The sequence below is a fragment of the Xenopus laevis genome, chromosome 1L, assembly GCF_017654675.1.
Source record: "Xenopus laevis strain J_2021 chromosome 1L, Xenopus_laevis_v10.1, whole genome shotgun sequence".
Classification (NCBI taxonomy): domain Eukaryota; kingdom Metazoa; phylum Chordata; class Amphibia; order Anura; family Pipidae; genus Xenopus; species Xenopus laevis.
In genome coordinates this window covers 187,594,709-187,614,811 of record NC_054371.1, presented here as the reverse complement: position 1 = coordinate 187,614,811, position 20,103 = coordinate 187,594,709, and the positions used below count along the sequence as shown (strand labels likewise).

The following is a 20,103-nucleotide window of genomic DNA, read 5'->3' as shown; positions in this document are numbered from 1 at the left end:
CATAAGCCATATTCTCTGCTGGTCCAGAAACCTGTCATTAGTTAGCTGACAAAAGCAATGACAGCCAGATTTTGCCTAAAAATCGTGAGCGGGATTTGGGTGCTTCCCAACAATTAAAAAAACACAGGCAGAGTGTGGCCACAACCCTTATAGATACACTGATGTGTTACTTACCTTTGGCTTCATGTATTATAGCTATATTCCTTAAATCTCTGGAGGATTCTGCCTGCATCAAGGTTAATTCAAGACATTGCCTTGATTCCCTGTTAAGTCACCCATCAGACATTGAATATGAGAGGATATTGAGCACGGTGTTGCTCAGCTGGTTCCTGCAGTATACAATATCTTTTTTAGGGAAGCTAGAGGAAAACACTTTTGAAAAACAGATACGCCCTCCAGTTGACTTCCTAAAAGGAAATCCGAGACTCTCCCACCCAACAGCCTATATGTCCTTGTGGCACATGGGTCATCAGTTTCAGGTTTCTGCAGAGCAACTTACAGTGTCAGCTCAGCACTGGCCATCTTTTTTCTATCAGAGAAAATGTAATATTACCAAGAGACACACCAAAGACAGTATGCATGCAGCTTGAAGTTACAAATAATGTTAAAATTTATAATAACAGAGTCCTGCACTGGGTCGGGTACCCGCAGAATACCTGCAAAGTGGTCAGGTCCGATTCCCTGGCTGTGAAGGCAGTCTGAGCGCAACTTGGCTGGGTATCAGGCAAAGGTGCAGAATATGTTAACACTTCATATATGCTACCTAAATTATAACAGCGTATGTACGTAACAAAACACATTGTTTAGGCACATTTGATAGTGTGTGCACTGTGGAATATCAAATATTGTACATACTGCTGGGAAAATTTGCACTAGTGCAGTAGCAAAATATCTGTAGTATCATCAGGTAGATGTGCTTCAGGACCCAGTCATTTTCTATGCCCTTGATAGTGTACATTATGGGGGTTATTTGCTAAAACTCTAATTACTCGTTTTTTAATTATTTTTTTTTTAAACAAAGTCGAGCGACCTCCCTTCCACGAATTGAACTTATCGATAATTTTGGAGCAAAAAAAAAAAATAAGTTGGCACAAAAATGGCACAAAAATTAGTGCGTCAATTCATATTGTACGATTTATGCTCCAAAACTTGACTTTATGGAAATGTTGCTGCAAAAACTCTAATTTATCAGATTATCGGACGAAAACCCCAATTTTACAGGATTATCTAGTGCAGATCACAATGTCAAGAAACAACTTCAGGGACTTCTACATGACCTCGACAGTTTTGAGATAGAGTATTTTCGGATTTTTATTGGATTTGGGGTTTAAAATTCCATTTTTTCCCTCATAATATTCAAGTTTCCCCCTTTAAAAACTAGAGCAGATAAACTGAAGGTTTAAAAAATGGGCCCCTATATGTCTCAGCATATAAATGTCCCCATTCAGTTGTTCTCCTGTAGGGTCCAACTTTACATCAGCTTCACCTAACAAGTATGGTTATCCCAAAACCCATTATCTAGAAAGCAATGGAAAATAGTATTGCCATTTTCCATAGAGTCTTAGTGAAACACAATGTTCATCTTACAGATTTCCTTTTTCTCTGTGATAATAAGATAGTACCTTGCAATTGAGAATATCTACTATAGCATAAATTCAAACTGATATCAAAACAACCCTTGCTTCTTTACAATAGATCGATGTCACTACACTGAGAGATCAAACAGGCAGCTGAAAATTGAGCAGATATCATTTGGGTCTCCATAGGTGGCCCAGCCTATTGGACTTAACCAAATGAGTGTATTTTACTATGTTAACCCATTTTTAAGCAGATGTAGATGCTACTGATCATTTTGTGGGACATATGACTTTAGGGTGATAGTACACCGGGAAATTTGTCCCCTAGAGGAGATTTTGGCTATCCATGAACTACCAATCTCCTGAAAATACTTAAGAATTGGTGTTAGGTGAAATCAGCTGTGATGAAACACAGGAATGCCAGAAACTTCCTTCCCCTACATTTTCTGGATGTTATGCATTTCATATGTTTTGCTATCGGCGATTCACCCTGACACATTTCAGGAGATTTGTGGCTTGCGTGTAGAGCAGACTTTATTTTGCCCGACAAATCTCTTCATCTGCCATTAACCTAAGCAGAAGCTCAAGAAGCTACTAATCTCCCTGTGGGGCAAACCATTTAAGCAGGAGTTCAAGAAGCTACTGATCTCCTCCCTGTGAGGCATGAGATTTAAGCAGAAGTCCAAGAGGCTACTGATGAAACAGTCCGGACCCCATACTTTTTCATACAGGGTGTTAGCATGAGCTGTTGTCTGGAATGTTAAATCTGGCTACAGGTCAAGAAAAATCCTACAATAGTAACTCCGGACAAAGCAGCATTCCTGGTATTTCCCGGTTTACTTTCTTCTTCCTTGGCACAACTGCTGTTCAAAGAATGTCAAGAAAAGGAAAAGGCTTTTTACGCTGAGTGCAGCTCATAAGAAAACATGATTTGTGTGCTATGGCATTTCCTTCATATAAAACATGCCACCAGAAGAATGAAAGAGCGTAATTTATGGTCTTGAATTTCACACAAAATTATTGAGGCAGTCTGAAACTACCAAATTTTCCGAGACATAATTTCTAATGAACAAAATTGGCAGCAAGTTATTAGGAACTCCATTATCCATATTCAATGATTTTTTAAAAATTAATCGGACAATAGTTTTCACTGTAATTGTTTTCATTGTAATTTCTTTTGAGACTTAAAGGGGTAGTTCACCTTTAAGTTAACTTTTAGTAGGTTATAGAATAACCAATTCTTAGCAACATTGCAATTGGTTTCAGTTTTTTACAGTTTTTATTTGCTTTCCTTTTTTGACTCTTTCCAGCTTTCAAATGGGTGTTGCTGGCCCCAGCAGCCAAAAAACTATTAGTCTTTGAGGCTACAATTTTATTGTTTTTGTTACTTTAGTTTGTTTAATGTCCATGTATTTATATGGTGGTAGATTGCCTTGTTCCTTATCAAAGTGATGGTTATATGTGGATATTATATCATTTAATCAGCTAGTAATATCATATACCAGAAGAGCTTGCCTTCAGGTTCTGCCAGCCTGCACTTCAACTAACAGCCTTGCTTTTTCTGCATCCGACCATTTTACATACAAGAAATCACATTCCTATGGGCTAAATCGCATATTAGTAAAAAGCAATAAGGGATCTCATCTCTGCCGGGGGAGCTTACAAACAGCACATAAGTTATATTTTGGGACTTTTTACTAACAGTTATATTTTCTTGTGCAAACTTAAGTAAAGAACTGTGTGAATATATTCTCTTTTTATAAAAAGTTGACTTTTATACCACTGCCACCAGTCCAACTCCAACTGCTTTTTAAAGTGCTCTGAATGTTTTCCATGTGAACATGAATATTGTTTAATCCATACACCAACCCTTAAATACAATTCAGAGTTTCTAGGAAATACATAACTTCAAGAATTTGCAGTAAATAAGGCAGCACAGAGAGAAAAGCATTCTGATTGAAGAACACTTTCTGCATGTGTAATGAGAGGAGTTGTTGCCAGCAATATGCATCATGCAGAACAAGCAATGGGAGGTTTTACTAACACAACTAAAGAAAACAAAACAAAAGACAATTACATACAGTATCTACTCTCACACAGTAGTAATTTTAGGAAGGTTCATGCCCTTTTAAAACTCTTGTAAATGAATCATTGAATTTTTTTTGCATTTGTTGTACTTTTTTGACACTGCAGATGAACTACAGTCTTAGCCTTAATTTATTCACTGTAGGGGCACTAACGAGTGTGACGGTTTAGTGGTTTTGGTCCTGAATGCTATGATTTTCACACTAAATGACACATATAGACATTGTGACATCAACATTTCTTACTGCTATTAATGTGCGAAAATTAACTATGCCTGGGAAAGCTCTGACAAGGCTATTCAGGGTCTCAGTTTCCTTCCTAGGATGGTTTATAGCAAATCAATTAATCAATCTTGGGTGGCGCCAAGGACTCAGGGGAAAGAATAATTTCTTGGGCAAATCTGATAAGGAGAAATCTCCTATTATTATGTAGAATACCCTCTAATTGCAACCTGCATTTACATGGATATTCCCTTTTCATCTCTCAAAGAGACCAGCAATGAAATACAATCTTCTAATGGTTCTTCTAAAGACAAACTGGTTTAAAACCTGAACATTTTCTTAAAGGAGAAGGAAAGGTTAAAACTAGGGATGCATCGAATACAGAATTCGGTTTGGGATTCGGGCAGGATTCTGCCTTTTTCAGCAGGATTCGGACTCGGCCGAATCCTTCTGCCCGGCCGAACTGAATCCTAATTTGCATATGCATGATTTTTTTGTCACAAAACAAGGAAGTAACATTTTTTCCCTTCCCCCTCCTAATTTGCATATGCAAATTAGGATTCGAAACGGCTCAGTATTTGGGCTTAATCTTTCGCGAAGGATTCGGGGGTTCGGCCGAATCCAAAATAGTGTATTCAGTGCATCCTTAGTTAAAATTAAGTAAGCTTTATCAGAAAGGTCTTTATGAATACACTAGTAAACCCTCAAAGTAATGCTGCTCAGAGTCCTCTGTCAAAAAAAACACCACATTTCTTTCCTTCTATTGGGTACACAGGGGCTTCTGTATCAGACTTCCTTCTTTCAGCTTCAACCTCCAGGGCTAGGGCTTGAGCATGCTCAGTTTGCTCATCTCCCCCTCCTCCCCTCCCTGCTGTAATTTGAGTTCAGAGCTATGAGCAAGCAAGGAGAGACTCAGGCAGGAAGTGATGTCACAGCAAGCTAATATGGCAGCTGCTATCCTAAACAAACAGGTACAGTGTCTAGAGCGGTTTATTCAGGTATGAATAAAAAATGGCTTTCTAGCTTGAACTGTTGTGGCTTATCTATTGGCAATAAACTGCCCTGGTAGCTTTCCTTCTCCTTTAAAACCAAGGCACAAGTGACTGTTGAAATAACAGAAATGTCCTTGGGGAAAATGATCCAATAGTGTACGTGCGACAAGAGGAACTTGCTACTAGCAACTTGCATTTGACTCACAGGAAGCATAAAAAATGAATAGCACTCAAGAGCATGCATGGGTGGTAGGGAACCCTGAAGCTACTGCCATTCCATGGTAATTCAAGGGTTCCACGTGGACCCTTTAGCAAACTGTTAACCAAATGTTGTTAATCTTCATGCCTCCAATCATAAAATATTGGCAGGTACACAAAATATAAATAGTAAATAGTAAATAAATACACTTCAACGGCAGTATTAAAATAGGTTTACATAACACATTACTGCTAATAACACAATATTGACTACAAATGCAAGCGCAATACTACTACCTTGCTAGATACATAATTAAAGCCTTTATATGGCTAATTATATTGGGTGACTGATTGCTGTACTGTAAGTGGGTAACTCATAGAATGAGTCAGTCAATAAACATGTTCAGCTGTAAATCAAATACACTATTGAATGTTAGCTCTAATGTGCAGGAACATTCCTGCCTCCTGCATCAGTCTGATTAGCAATGGACCTAATCCATAAACTTTGGATTTGGTCAAATATCATACTTTACAAAACATTTCAGAAATTACTTATTCGGATCTGAAACCTAATTAACATGTTTAGATGAAAAACATTTTAAAAATGACATCATCTGTGAACAAAAAAAATGCCATATTCAGTTATCCAGCATCACATGACATGGACACCCTGCTTTAAAGAGTAAGTTCACCTGTAGCTTAAAATGTGTAACATTATAGAGAACTAGGCTAAGCAACATTTTAAATGGTATGATTTATTTATTATCATTTCTATTCCAAACTGCTGCCTGGTTACTAGAGTAATGATGCCCTGGCATCAGAAGGCAGATGAAATTCAAAAGATGAAAGATGAAGCAAAATATATATATATTTTTTAAATAATCGCAACAATATGAAGATTAATGGCAAATCATCTTATTAAACTGTTGTCTACATAATTTTAAAAGTTCACCTTAAAGTAAAGTATCCCGGAAGCCCTTTAATTTTAAAAATGCACTTCTTTACTCTATTGCAACCTATATTTTTCAACCGTTTTTGAGAAAGAGAAAGGCTTTAAAATCCTCTTTTGCCATGACAGTATCTGGAGTGATAGAGGACTGCTTTGGGAGCCAGGAAATAAATCCCTTGCATGAGGTTTCTTAAATCATAAGCCTTTCTGTATAGTGTGCCTACACTGTTTTGTAACGGGATAGATGAAGCAGTGTCCCTCGGCCCTGCATACAATGCTGTGTTATGATTAACCCATGTTCTCTCAGTGACCTGTGAGGAACGTGATACAGACACTGCATGTACCATTAAACCTGTGATAAAAGAAAAACATTTTCATGTAGCATCTAAAACTATATTATAGATTATGAACCCAGGAAAAGCATCTGGGGCTTGGGAGAGGGTATGAAAAAGCTGTTGAGCAAGGGTAACTGCACAGAGACCCTAGACATTTAGGCTAATGGAACATTTTGATTACTAACAAACATTTGTTGTGTATCATTACCATCATTTATTTATATTTATGTATAGCATTAGTTGCCTTCAAAAAGTAAATCAAGTAACTAAGCCTTCACTGACTGTATTTTCAGTCTTCTGTGTTTCTTTTAAACTGTCTCTTCTCTCCTTGAACCATGGAAGTCTGTTTAATGGGGTCTCTGCACACACCTCCTTGATAAAAATCCTGGAATGGCCATTCCACAAAGCCATTTGCGGGGTAATCAGTCAGACTGGGGCAGCACATCCTCGGCTGGAAGCAGCGAACAAGGTCAATCTCTGTCCCAAAATGCAGTTTTTAGATGACAGCCTCGCTGCCTACAGAAAATATATCTGAGAAAGAATTAGATTAAGTGCACTTACTTAATACGAAAGCCGCACATTATGGATTGGATGGGCTTCCATTACGGCCATAAACTAGAAATCAGCACCTAGATTTCAATCTACATCACCTGAACAGTAAGAGGGTTGCTTTAGTGGAAGACACAGTTTCTCTGTTGATTTTTTTTTTCATATAAGTAACAACTGAAAACTGAACTGAAATGAATCATCAAAAGAAAAAACTATTTCATAGAAAGAGGGCAATAAGGTTCAGTCACTTGGTAGACATTTTTCAAACAATGCATGTGGGCCTCGATTACATGAATGAGGATCTTCATGCTTCATACCGGGATCAGTCAAGGAAAATAAACTGCTATGAACATTGTGGGTGGTGGAGTTTAAAGGGAATGCAGATAAGAACAGGGATATTTTTAACAACCAACTAAACTGCCCCCAGGTGTACAACCCCCCCCCCCCACCTGAAAACCTGTCCAGGTTGATTTAATTTTATTTTTGTGTATTTTAAGAATAACATATATTAAAAGTTAGAAGTCTCATAGGATAACCAGCACAAGTGATCTCTCCTAACAAAATGGAAATACATTAATTTCATGGATTCTGGCTGCTGTAAAAGAACACAAACAACAGATCTGCTTCAAACAGTTAACAAGTACTTAGCCAAATTATTCATTTAACCAGTCTGGCTCTCAAACTGTTAATGCTGTATGGCTATACACATTTCTTATGCAGTATATAAGCTAAAGCAGGGCTTTATTATCAATGGCTCCAAGCATGCTTCAATCGGGATTGTTTAGAAAAGGTAAAAAAAAACAAAACTGTGCAATCTTCAAAGCTCATGATTGCCAGGTCAATCCATGATCCCATTTTGAAGAGAGGAGATGGCCAAATATCTCTGCACAGGTTGTGAATGTATTCATGACTTCCATATCAGAGAACAGTTTCATCTATGCTGGCAGATTCTGAGTTTAAAAAAAAAGAAGAAGAAAGAAGCACTTTAATCGACCAGCAACACATCGCTGAATGCCAAGCTCCTCTTAATATAAGACAAGTTCTTCCAGGAATGTGACATACTTCATATGCCTGATAGCCCCCATCAGAGCTGTATGTTTCCCTCATTTGGATAGAGTCCAGATATGTTGTGTCCCACATGCATGTGTTATGATGTTCATCAGCTAAGTTTGCCTGTAGCTAGTTTGTTCCTCTCTCTCCCCTGTAGTTTGGTTCCGCCCAGGTAGCCACCCCTCCCATAGTCAGTATTCCTGCAGACAAGTATCTGTAAGCATGCACTGCATCTATCTCTCTGTACCTGGTAAAGCTACTTCGTTTTGACCTATGGAATTTGTCACTAAGATTTACACTGCAAGATTAAACCTCTTCGAAATCTTCATCTGTGTCTTCCATTGAGTCGCCTATCTGTGGATACTGCCCTTATGTAAGTTATTGCCATTCCACTGGGACTTGGGATAGTCTAGGGATCAGTAATTACATAGCTACAGCAGCTGAAACAGAATAGTCAAAACGAATAGAAGACCATACAGTCATCACTGTGATATTCAGCAGCCTGAGAGCCCTGCTAGTCACATTACAGATCTCAGTACATTGCGAACAGCATATTACAGAACTTACACTGCATCTCAGTCAGAACTACTCCAGCTACACTGCAGTAATCTGTGAGGAGGCCAGTGAGAATATAAACTGTGTGTCTGCATTATAAACTGTGTATTGTGAATACTGCTCATCAGCCTGCACTGTGAAGCTAAAGAGAGGCAGCATTTCTCCCTGCAGAACATCTCTCCTGTTCCCTCCTTCTGCAAACTGTTACTTTGTATCAACTCACACACAGCCAACTCCCTGTAACCTGACACTCATGGCTGAACAAGTCTTCCCTCTGAGCCAAGCAGAAAACACTGAGGATCAGCAAATGCCTGACAATCTGCTGCAAGAGGAAAATACAGATATACTGACAGAAGCAAGTGTCAGACCCAAACGTATAACTAAACTTTCTTGGAAATCCAAAGAAAACTTTGAAGTTACTATGGAAGAGTTCTCAGTTGATCTAACACACCTCTGGGAGAGGACTGTGCATTACATGTCTGAAGTCACACAGCCTAGCCAGAGAGTACTGCAACTAGAGGGCACTCTCTTACACTTCAAGTCTGCATATGAAAGCTACCAAAGGCTCTGCACTAAGTACATGTTATTCCTAAAGAGCACTAACACAGAAGAATCTTTAGAAGAACTAAAAAGGTTTGGATATCTGAACCAGGAGAGAAGTAAAAAGGTGTCTGAAACTAAAGCTAATGTAGAGGCAAGAATTACACAGCTGCAAGAAACTGCATCTCATCCCTCCACATCTACTAGACACACTAAGAGATCTTCAAGATCATCCCACTCAAGAAGTTCCACGCTTAGTGAACTTATAAAGGCTCGTGCAGAGTTAGAGGCTGCCAAGGTGCGAGCAGCCTTCGCAGACAAGAAAGCAGAAATGGAGGTAGAAGCTGCCCGCAAGAAAGCTGAAATTGAAGCCTTAGACAGAAAATGTGAGCAAGCTACAGCTGAAGCGAAATTAAGAGTTTTGGAACAAGCTGTTGGAAGTGATTTAGACAGTGTCAGTATGGCAAATTCAGAGGATCCCATGGAGCGCACTAAGAACTATGTCCTTAACCAGAACAGCAATTTCTCTGCCACTTCTGAGGCTCCTGATGACACAGACACTCCTTTAAGACATCAGCCTTCTGAACGTATTGTGACCACGCAAGACTCTAAACCCTCTGGTCCCTTTGCCCATCAAGATGGGCCCTCAAGCTGTACCTTGCCTCACAAGTCTCAGACTACTAAGTATCAGTCTGTCAACCCAGGGGTCAACATCCAAACCAAGCTACCATCACCTTTTCAGGTTACCAATATGCTTGCTGATTACAACATTTCTTCTGAATCACATCCTGCTATAGCAACGAACTTCCAACCTGTTTCTGACTCGAACCCTCATGCAAATCCATACTTTCCTAGGCCACCATGTGCCGATGTGTCAGATCTCGCTAGATACATGGTTCGCCGTGAGCTCACAAGCACTGGCCTCACAAGCTTCGATGACCACCCTGAAAATTATAGAGGATGGAAGTCTACCTTTAAGGCTGCCATAAATGACCTGGGAATACCTCCTGGTGAAGAATTTGACATGTTAATAAAGTGGCTAGGCCCCCAGTCAAGAGAACGTGTGAAGCGACTGAAGGCTGTTCATGTTGACAATCCGTCTGCAGGTCTACGTGCAGCTTGGGAACGCCTAGACCAGAGTTATGGTAGTCCAGAAGCTGTAGAAGATGCTCTGCTTAAAAGATTGAAAGACTTTCCCAAGATATCCGGTAAGGATAATCAGAAATTTCAGGAACTGAGTGATCTTTTGCTTGAACTACAGCTCGCTAAGGCAGATCCTCACCTCCCAGGCCTTAGCTATCTTGACACAGCCCATGGTGTGAATCCAATTGTGGCAAAACTGCCGTATGGAATACAGGAGAAGTGGGCAACCATGGGTTCAAAGTACAAGAAAGAGAAACAAGTTTCTTTTCCACCATTTTTCTATTTCTGTGACTTTGTCAAGAACATTGCAGAAACCAAGAATGATCCAAGCTTCCTTTTCAATGAGTCAAACATCTCGAGTCCAAATTTCGCTAAAGACAAATTTGCTCTGAATAAACACAGGAGTCATAGGGGCCCCATGTTGGTTAAAAAGACTAATGTGCTACCTGATCCTGTTGCTAACCCTGAAAAGAGCAGAGAAGTAGAAAATACAGAAAATCCCAATCGCCAATGCCCAATTCATAAGAAACCACATGCTCTTAAGAATTGCCACGGGTTCCGAAAAAAACCATTGCAAGAACGCAAAGAAATTTTAAAGAAACTTGGGATTTGCTTTAAGTGTTGTGCTTCAACAGAACATCTTGCAAAAGATTGTAAAGCTAGAATCAAATGTAACGATTGTGGAAGCAATACCCATGTACAAGCACTCCATCCTCTTCAGCATACCTCTTCTTCTGCAGATTCTGATCCTGCCACAAATCATGGCGGGGAGAATGCAAATCAGACAGCAGACTCTACTTCAATATTTTCTACATGCACTGAGGTTTGCGGAGAAGATCTTTGCGAAAGGTCTTGTGCAAAAATATGCCTAGTCAGAGTGTATCCCAACGGACAGCCTGAAAGAGCCATGAAACTATATACAATTCTGGATGATCAGAGCAACCACTCACTTGCCAAGTCAGAATTCTTTGACTACTTCAGGGTTAAAGGAAATTCCCTACCATATACACTTGGCACATGTGGAGGTGTTACAGAAGTGTCCGGAAGAAGAGCTAATGGATTCATGGTAGCTTCTCTTGATGGTACTATAGAACTGCCACTGCCTACCCTTGTTGAATGCGACCAGATTCCTTCCCACAGAGAAGAGATCCCTACTCCTGAAGCTGCCTTCCATCATGCACACTTAAGAGCTATAGCTGAACACATACCACCACTTGATAAAAATGCAGAAATTCTTCTTTTGCTCGGCAGAGACATTCTAAGGGTGCATAAAGCACGCAAGCAAATAAATGGTTCCCATGACGCTCCGTATGCCCAGCGCCTTGATCTTGGTTGGGTTATCATTGGCAATGTGTGTATAAACAGAACAAAAAGAGCTACCAACATTTCTTCTTGCAAAACTTACGTGCTACCTAATGGACGCAAAACTCTTTCCGAACCATGTCCTTTATCATTACTGTGTAAAGGAGAGATTCAACAGCACCAGAGACTGGCAATCCATCACCAGTGTCAGTAAATCCACCTTTAATCACCAGGAGGATTGCATTGGTGACACAGTATTCATTTCAACTTGTAATGATGAAAAACCAGCACTGGCCATTGAAGACAAGGAGTTTCTCAAGATCATGGATAAGGAATTCACTCAAAACCAAGAAAACAGTTGGGTAGCCCCTCTACCCTTTCGTACACCTAGAGAGAGACTGCCAAACAACCGTCAGCAGGCAGTTTCCAGATTTGCTTCATTGAAACGTTCCTTTGAGAGGAAACCAGAGATGAAGAAACATTTTGTATCCTTTATGCAGAAGGTTTTAGAAAATGATCACGCTGAACCTGCTCCACCATTGAAGAAGGGTGAAGAATGCTGGTATCTTCCATCCTTTGGTGTGTACCATCCCAGCAAACCTAGTCAAATTAGAGTATTATTTGACTCGAGTGCTCAATATCAAGGAGTCAGTTTGAACAATGTTCTCCTTACCGGGCCTAACTTGAACAATAACCTTATAGGAGTGCTTATCCGATTCAGACTCCACAAGATTACCTCCTACAGCGACAAGGTAATGAAGGCCTTTGACAAAGATGACTGCGCCACTAACCTAAAGAATCTTGACTTAGGCTCTGAAGACATTCCCATGCAGCGCAGTCTCGGCTTGCTCTGGGATATCAAGCAAGATACATTCACCTTTCAAGTGCCAACCTGCGATAAGCTCTTCACCAAAAGGGGAGTTTTGTCAGTAGTCAACAGTATCTACGACCCTTTGGGATTTGTAGCTCCAGTGACAATTAGAGGGAAGTTTCTGTTGAGGCAACTCACTTTGGAGAAGGTAGACTGGGATACTCCACTACCTGACAATAAGCTGAAAGCATGGAAAACATGGAAGAATTCCTTAAAGGCACTACAAAGTCTCCAAATCCTACGCTGCTACACATCCATCTCCCTAGCTTCTGCTAGAAGAAAGGAAATTCACATCCTTTCAGATGCATCTGTTGAGGCGATTGCAGTTGTAGCCTACCTTCGTCTTTCTGGACTTGATAAAAGACCTGCTGTGGGATTTCTCCTTGGCAAAACTAAGCTAACCCCAAAGTCAGGACACACTGTTCCAAGGCTTGAACTCTGTGCAGCTGTGTTAGCTGTAGAAATGGCAGAAACCATAAAGAGTGAAATGGACACTGTGATTGATTCCTTTGACTTCTATACTGACAGCAAGGTTGTGCTCAGGTACATACACAACCAAACCAGACCGTTCTACGTGTATGTCAGCAACAGAGTAGAACGTATCCAAAAGTTCTCCACACCACAACAATGCCACTACATTTCAACTGATCAGAACCCAGCAGACCATGGCACTAGAGCATTACCAGCAAATGAACTTGCAAGGTCAAACTGTCTATTGCCCCCAGATTTCTTATGTGATCAATCCGAGTCCAGCCCTACTGATAATTTCAACTTAGTGGATTCCGAAGTTGACAAGGAAATCAGACCTGCAAGTATCACTCTTTACACTACCATACATCAGAAGAAAACCTTTGGATCACACCACTTCCAGCGATTCTCTACATGGTCATCTATAATCCATGTCAAAGCAAGATCTGAGACTCCTGAAACTATTATCTCTTGGATTACAATTGTGAGTCAGCTGAGGTTTGACATATTGTGGCCTCCCTGACTTGAAGATGGGTTGTTCTTTGTTGTGTTACAAGAACTTCTGTCAAGAGAACCTACTGAGACTTCTTCAAGCACACATAATTGCTATGTTTATTGTTGTTTGTTTCTTTTCCAGGTTTCTAAAGGACTAATTTGTTGAGCTATGAACTTAACATTAGACTAATGTTGCTATAATATTAATGAAATCTAAAGATTTCAGGCGGGGAGTGTTGTGTCCCACATGCATGTGTTATGATGTTCATCAGCTAAGTTTGCCTGTAGCTAGTTTGTTCCTCTCTCTCCCCTGTAGTTTGGTTCCGCCCAGGTAGCCACCCCTCCCATAGTCAGTATTCCTGCAGACAAGTATCTGTAAGCATGCACTGCATCTATCTCTCTGTACCTGGTAAAGCTACTTCGTTTTGACCTATGGAATTTGTCACTAAGATTTACACTGCAAGATTAAACCTCTTCGAAATCTTCATCTGTGTCTTCCATTGAGTCGCCTATCTGTGGATACTGCCCTTATGTAAGTTATTGCCATTCCACTGGGACTTGGGATAGTCTAGGGATCAGTAATTACATAGCTACAGCAGCTGAAACAGAATAAGATACTTCTCTTTTGCCGTGTTCACAAACTGAAGTTCTGGACAAAGTCCAGCAGAAAATTTGACTGCCCAGTGAGAGAGCGATGACTTATACAATTAAAGAGGAGGAGATGTTTCATATGGAGGTTTTATGGCAGCAAAGACACAGGAATACAACTGTCTGGAACATGAATTGTCTCAGGTTGCACCTTCATCACCTCTCCATACTGTATATTACTCACCCAGTTATTCTTGGACAAGAAAAAAAAAGTATCCACAGTAAACAGTGGGAAAGACACAATGAAACATATATTCAGTTTGTATCATCTTCCCATAATAAAAACAGGTATAAATGATTCTGCTCAGAGGGCAATGTAACCAATCTAACCTGAACAAGAAAGCAGTTATTGAGGATACAATTTGTTATATTCTATTGTATTTATATTCCACTCATGGAATAGTCCACTTATTCAGTCTAGCTACCAGATAACAGTTTCAATTTCAAACTAGAAGAGAACAAAAAGAATAGAATATTGAAATATGTCAAAGCCACAAAAAAAAAGCCCGCACCTCCATTTACTAACAATGGAAATATCTGTCCCAGCACAGTAACCCATAGCAGACTATCAGCAACTAGCATCAACCATTCTTCTGTAGATTCTGAAGAATAAAAAAAAACATAAGTCTGATTGGTTGTCCAGTGTTATTAGTAGAGAAGACTGACTGTGAGACATGTACAGTTGTCTGATAAGAGGACAGACAAGACCCTTGGATGACACGAATATAAAAAATATAACTGAAGAGCTTGGTTCACTCAAGACAGTGACAAAATGAAAAAACTCAAACTGTTGAACAAAATATTAAAGAAAGTATGAGAACATTTATACGATCAGTTCACTCAATACATAATGTATATTGGCCTCAGTAACTTGAGGCACCACAAGGGGTACTTTACATTTAGTGGGGCTATTTGTCACCAAAATGTCAAAGGAAGGGAGTGGTCTCTAGCAGTTGCCTAAAGTAAGAATTATGAGATCTACAAAGTTATGTGCAAAGATTCCATTAATCTTCATTACAGCTTTACTACTTGAGGGCCCTGCTTCAGTGGATACATTTTCAGATGGGGCTTTCCCAAATTGAGGGTCTGACTCTCGAATCCCTAGGGCAGAAGCCCTCAAACAGTGGGGAATTCATCCCTGGTGGCATGGAACAGTGACAGGGAAAACTCCTTAAATGAGAAGGAAAGGTGAAATCACTGGGGGTGTCAAAAGTAAGGCAACCCCTAGTGATTTTATTTACTTTCCTGATACAGGGCCAGAGCTCCTACACAGTTACATGCGTTTTACTAAAGACACAGGTTAACTAAACATTTTACAACTCTGTAAATGTGAGCAATAATAAAACCCAGGTTTCTCCTTTAATTGTGAGTAAAGGACAGAATGGTGGTTGAAGTCCTGCGCGGGTCCATTTTTTGGGACCTGTAACCGACCCGTACCTGCAACCCTCAATCCGGACCCGCATTCTTACCCACTTGGACCCGCTACCTGACCCGCAAGTACCTTATCCTCAACCCGGACCCGCTGACCATCAAGAATCAGGAAGTGCTGTCATTGTAAACCGGAAGCGACATCATCGGAAGTAGCCATGATCAGAAAAAAAAAGTAGTAAAACAGGAAGTGCTGTCATTGTAAACCGGAAGTGATGTCATCGGAAGTAGACATGACTAGTAAATATCGCTATTAAGAAGACCCGTGGCCAAACCCGTGACCCATAAAACCTGCAGAACCGCGACCCGTATCTATACCAGCACCCGGCACTTCTATCCGCAACCCGCAGGGTACTGCAGGTTTTTTCGGGTAATCTGTGGGTACCTGACCCGCTGCAGGACTCTAGGGTGTGCAATAAAAAGTCTTTATTGAGTTTTACGGTTTTTCTCGCATTAAACGTTACCAAACAGAATTATATATATATATGTGTTACCCTACAGATTAATTTGTAATGAGAGGCCTGTGTTTAAAGAGCACACAGAATAGACACTGTCATCCTCATGGTTTGTGGGGATCAATAATAAATGTAAACATATATGTATATATTGGGAACAATATATTAAAGACACAGAGGAGTTCATAGACAAATGGTTTCCAGACTTCTTCAGTTCAATCCCCCCTTTCAAAGTCCAACATTTTTTCAGGGGCCCCTTTGGCTCATAATAAGGCTACAGATTTATGAAAAACACTGCAGTAACAACTATTTAGACAAAAGATGGCCATAGATGTAAAGATTTTTAAAATATCATGAGACCGCGATTATCTCGACACGATCGTTTAAATGTATGATTTGTCTATAAACTAAAAAGACCATTTCAAGAGATATTGCCAGGAAAACTGAAGAGTAGCTGCCTGCTTGGCCCTGCAAACATACATAGGTTGCACTGGGGCCGATAAATTTTTTTTAACCATGCTGATCAATTTTCTGACAGATGCCAGACGAAAAATCGTAAGATGTACAATCGTTCACCAATGAAAAATCAATAGTTAATTATGTGATTGTGGTAATAACCAGTGGCAAAGATTCTACCTGGACATTTGTAATGATTAGGGATGAACCAAATCCAGTATTTGGTTCGGGATTCAGCCAGGATGTCACCATTTTCAGCAGGATTCGGATTCAGCCGAACCAAATCCTAATTTTCATATGCAAATTAGGGGCGGGAGGGAAAATCGCATGACTGTCACAAAACAAGGAAGAAAATTTTTTTTGCCCTTCCCACCTCTAACTTGCATATGCAAATTAGGATTCAGATTCCGTTCAGTATTCGGCCGAATTTTTAGGATTAGGTGGTTTGGCAAATCCAAAATAGTGGATTTGGTGCATCCCTAGTACTGATGTTTATGCCTCTGGTCCTAAACTACACTTTAGGGCACTGTTAGGTCCGGTGCCTAGTCTTGTGCTGCATAAACTGAAACCTTTAAAATATATACTGGCGGTTGGGTTCATTCCCCCCCTTAAATAGTTGTTTTGGAGAGTCCCTGTACATAGCTGTTAGAATGTAAATACTATAATTATAATAAGAATATGTAGCATAAGTACTTCACAATGTATTATTATTATCATCAAGTATGTAGATAAATGCTTGGTAATAATAATAATAATGAGCATTGTATAGGAGTCTTGGGAAGTGTGGGAAGACTCACCCTGGTTTGGCAATGTTGTTTTCCATCAAGTGATTCACCTCTGCCATTCACTTTTTGACATTCATAAAGCACAGACGAGGGAAGCAAAAAGAATCTCATTAAAATAATTAAGTTATGAGCTGGAACTTGTTTCACTGGTGTGGCCCATTTAAGTCAAGCATAGGAACTTTATGGCTATGGAATGGTATGTTGTTTAAGCAGCAAAACCGTCAGTAATCGCATACAAGGTGGTGCTCCTCTCAGCTTATTGCAAGCAAACTGATTTGTTTTGTTTTTTTTGCTATAAGAAGGAAAATAAAACTAGAGGTCAAAAAGGAAATCAGCATGCAATAAATGTCAGGCAGAATATAAGGAACATGTAATAAAGACAGGTAAAAGGCCAATAAGTATTTATTTTATAACCATCAGTATTTAGTACTGATGTTTATTGTTTTTTTTTTTTTTTTAAGGAAGAGCTGCACAAACCCATGACAGAAGGTTAGTGATTGGTTTACTGGGTGATGCCCAACAAATTTCACGTTTTGTTCTATAAGATATTTAAAGGGATAGTGACATGTTCCAGGTTTTTACAGGAACTTGTAACTACGGTATGCCTATATAAATCCCGTTGTTGCTCATCCTTTCTAATGGAGGTGCCCTCCCATTTACCCACAGTCCACAGCCCACTGCTTACTGTGTTGATCTCCAACATGGCTTGAAGGAGAGTAGCTTTATGAGTTACATTGTGTTTTTATAGGTTAGGGCTTTGTTTACATTTGTCCTCCAGCCACTCAGAACATTGGCCAAGGGAGAGTATCAGAGAAACTCAACAGCAGGTCAGCCCCTGCAACATGGATATGTCCAGCTATATACAGCTGCCACTTTTAACCAAATGCTGATGAATTAACCAGAGACATCTGTACAAACAGTATTCAATGAATGCCTTCTGGGCTACTCTGGCATTAAAGGGGTGTACTTTTAGTATGTTATAGAATGGTTAATTCTAAGCAACTTTTCAGTTGGCTTTCATTTCTTTTTTTTTATAGTTTTTCAATTATTTGCTTTTTTTCTTCTGACTCTTCCAGTTTTTAAATGGGGGGTCTCTAACCCCATCTAAAATCAAATGCTCTGTAAGGCTACAAATGTATTGTCATTGCTACTTTTTATTACCCATCTTTCTCTTTAGGCCCTCGCCTATTCCTATTCCAGTCTCTTAGTCAAAACAATGCATGGTTGCTATGGTAATTTGGACCCTAGCAACCAGATTGTTAAAATTGAACCCTAGAGAGCTGCGGAACAAAAAAATTAAAATCAATTCTAAATTCTCTCAGAATACTAAAAGTTAATATTAGGGAAGAGACACAAGGTCAGATTCAGGGAGATTAGTCGCCCGGCGACAAATCTCCTCTTCTTCGGGACTGGCTTCCCGTGCCTTCCCGCCGGCTAGAATGTAAATCTGTAAATCTTTGTCGCCGGACGACTAATCTCCCCGAATCTGACCGTGAGTCTCTGCCCTTAGGGTGAAGGCACACAGAGCTACTAGTAGCAGCTACTTTTTGTGGCTACAAAATACGCTGCCATAGACAATACTGTGAATTGCCTATACTAAAACACATGTAGGGGCACAGGTAGGGTGTAAAATAAGTGGCATATTTATCAAGGTGTGTTTTATAACATGTCACTCCACCTGATGCGTTTTGCCAATTAAACTTTCTCAAAGTGCATTATGCCACCTTTTATTTACGCCACACAATAAATAAGCCCTGTAGTGTCTAAGCAAAGCCAATTATCACTATTGTATTTTTTATTTTGTAGCCGTGACAAGTACCGTATATACTCGCGTATAAGCCGAGTTTTTCAGCACCCAAAATGTGCTGAAAAACTCGACCTCGGCTTATACGCGGGTCATACGCCAATCCCTCACCGGATCCCTCACCTCCCTCTCCCATAGCGCATCAGGACTCTGTGACTGACGATCGCCGCCCGGAGCAGGTCCAGGAGCTCCGGGCGGCGCGTCCTTCCCTGCCGGCGTCCTTCCAAAATGGCGGCGCCCATGGCCGCCACGTGGGTAGAGGCGCCGGCGCCGCTACCCACGTGGCGGCCATGGGCGCCGCCATTTTGGGAGCGACGCCGGCAGGGAAGGACGCGCCGCCCGGAGCTCCTGGACCTGCTCCGGGCGGCGATCGTCAGTCACAGAGTCCTGATGCGCTATGGGAGAGGGAGGTGAGGGATCCGATATTACGGGATTTGAATTTCTACGCTGGACCTTCCTTACGCCCGGATTTGCTTGCGGCCAGGTAGGCTTTACATTCGGTGCTTTCCTTCTATCTTGGCGCAGTCGCTCTTTATTCTCCCTCGCAGTGCAGGGGAGCCGGCATCGATCGCGTGTAAAAAAAACTTTCAGGAGAGATGGTTGGGAAGTAAAAATGGCTCCCCCGCCTCCCTCTAAGCCGCCTTGGGCCCGGTGGTGGAATGTTGTGTGTGCAGTTGAGTTGGTTGGGGGCTAGAAGTAAAGCCGGCACCCCCTGTCGCTACACATGACGGGCCTGACACCTCCTGACGACGCCTTCTACTTACGGTAACTGGGGGAAGCAGCCACTCTGTATGGTTAGGGGTAGAGTCGCTGGGGAACATGCCTTCTACTGTTTCCCTGTGGCCCCTAACTTTTTGTCTTCCTACTGTCTACTACATACTGTACTATCCTGGCTAGCCCCATATCTATCATCTATCTATCTATCACTGCTGCTCTTAGCACCTGTATTTTATTTATATATGTGGCTATTGAGTGGATCTGTTGGGATGTTTGTTCCCTTTGTTATGAGATGGGTACGACTAGCTGCTGCCTGGCCAATCAATTACATTTTTTTTTAAACTTGTGCTTGTTTTTATGAATTAATGTTTTAAGCATCATGGCTTGATTTTTAACATTAAACCGACTGTTTGATATTTCTGAGACTTTTCTGAGTTGTGTCTAGGCTTATACGCGAGTCAATACGTTTTTCTGGGTTTC

At 40.6% G+C, this 20,103-nt stretch overlaps 1 protein-coding gene across 3 annotated transcripts in view; it reads right to left on the bottom strand.

Moving 5' to 3' along the window:
* LOC108717348 (colorectal mutant cancer protein) overlaps positions 1 to 20,103 on the bottom strand; it is a 210,800-nt gene that overhangs the window by 126,800 nt on the left and 63,897 nt on the right. The window contains exon 1 of one of the 3 annotated variants that reach the window (XM_018264355.2): positions 175 to 558. The exons of the other annotated variants lie outside the window; for them this stretch is intronic. Coding sequence (XP_018119844.1) covers positions 175 to 186 — 12 coding nt within the window. The 5' untranslated portion in view covers positions 187 to 558. Of the gene's footprint in view, positions 1 to 174; positions 559 to 20,103 lie in introns of those variants that run through there. 3 annotated transcript variants of the gene reach the window in all.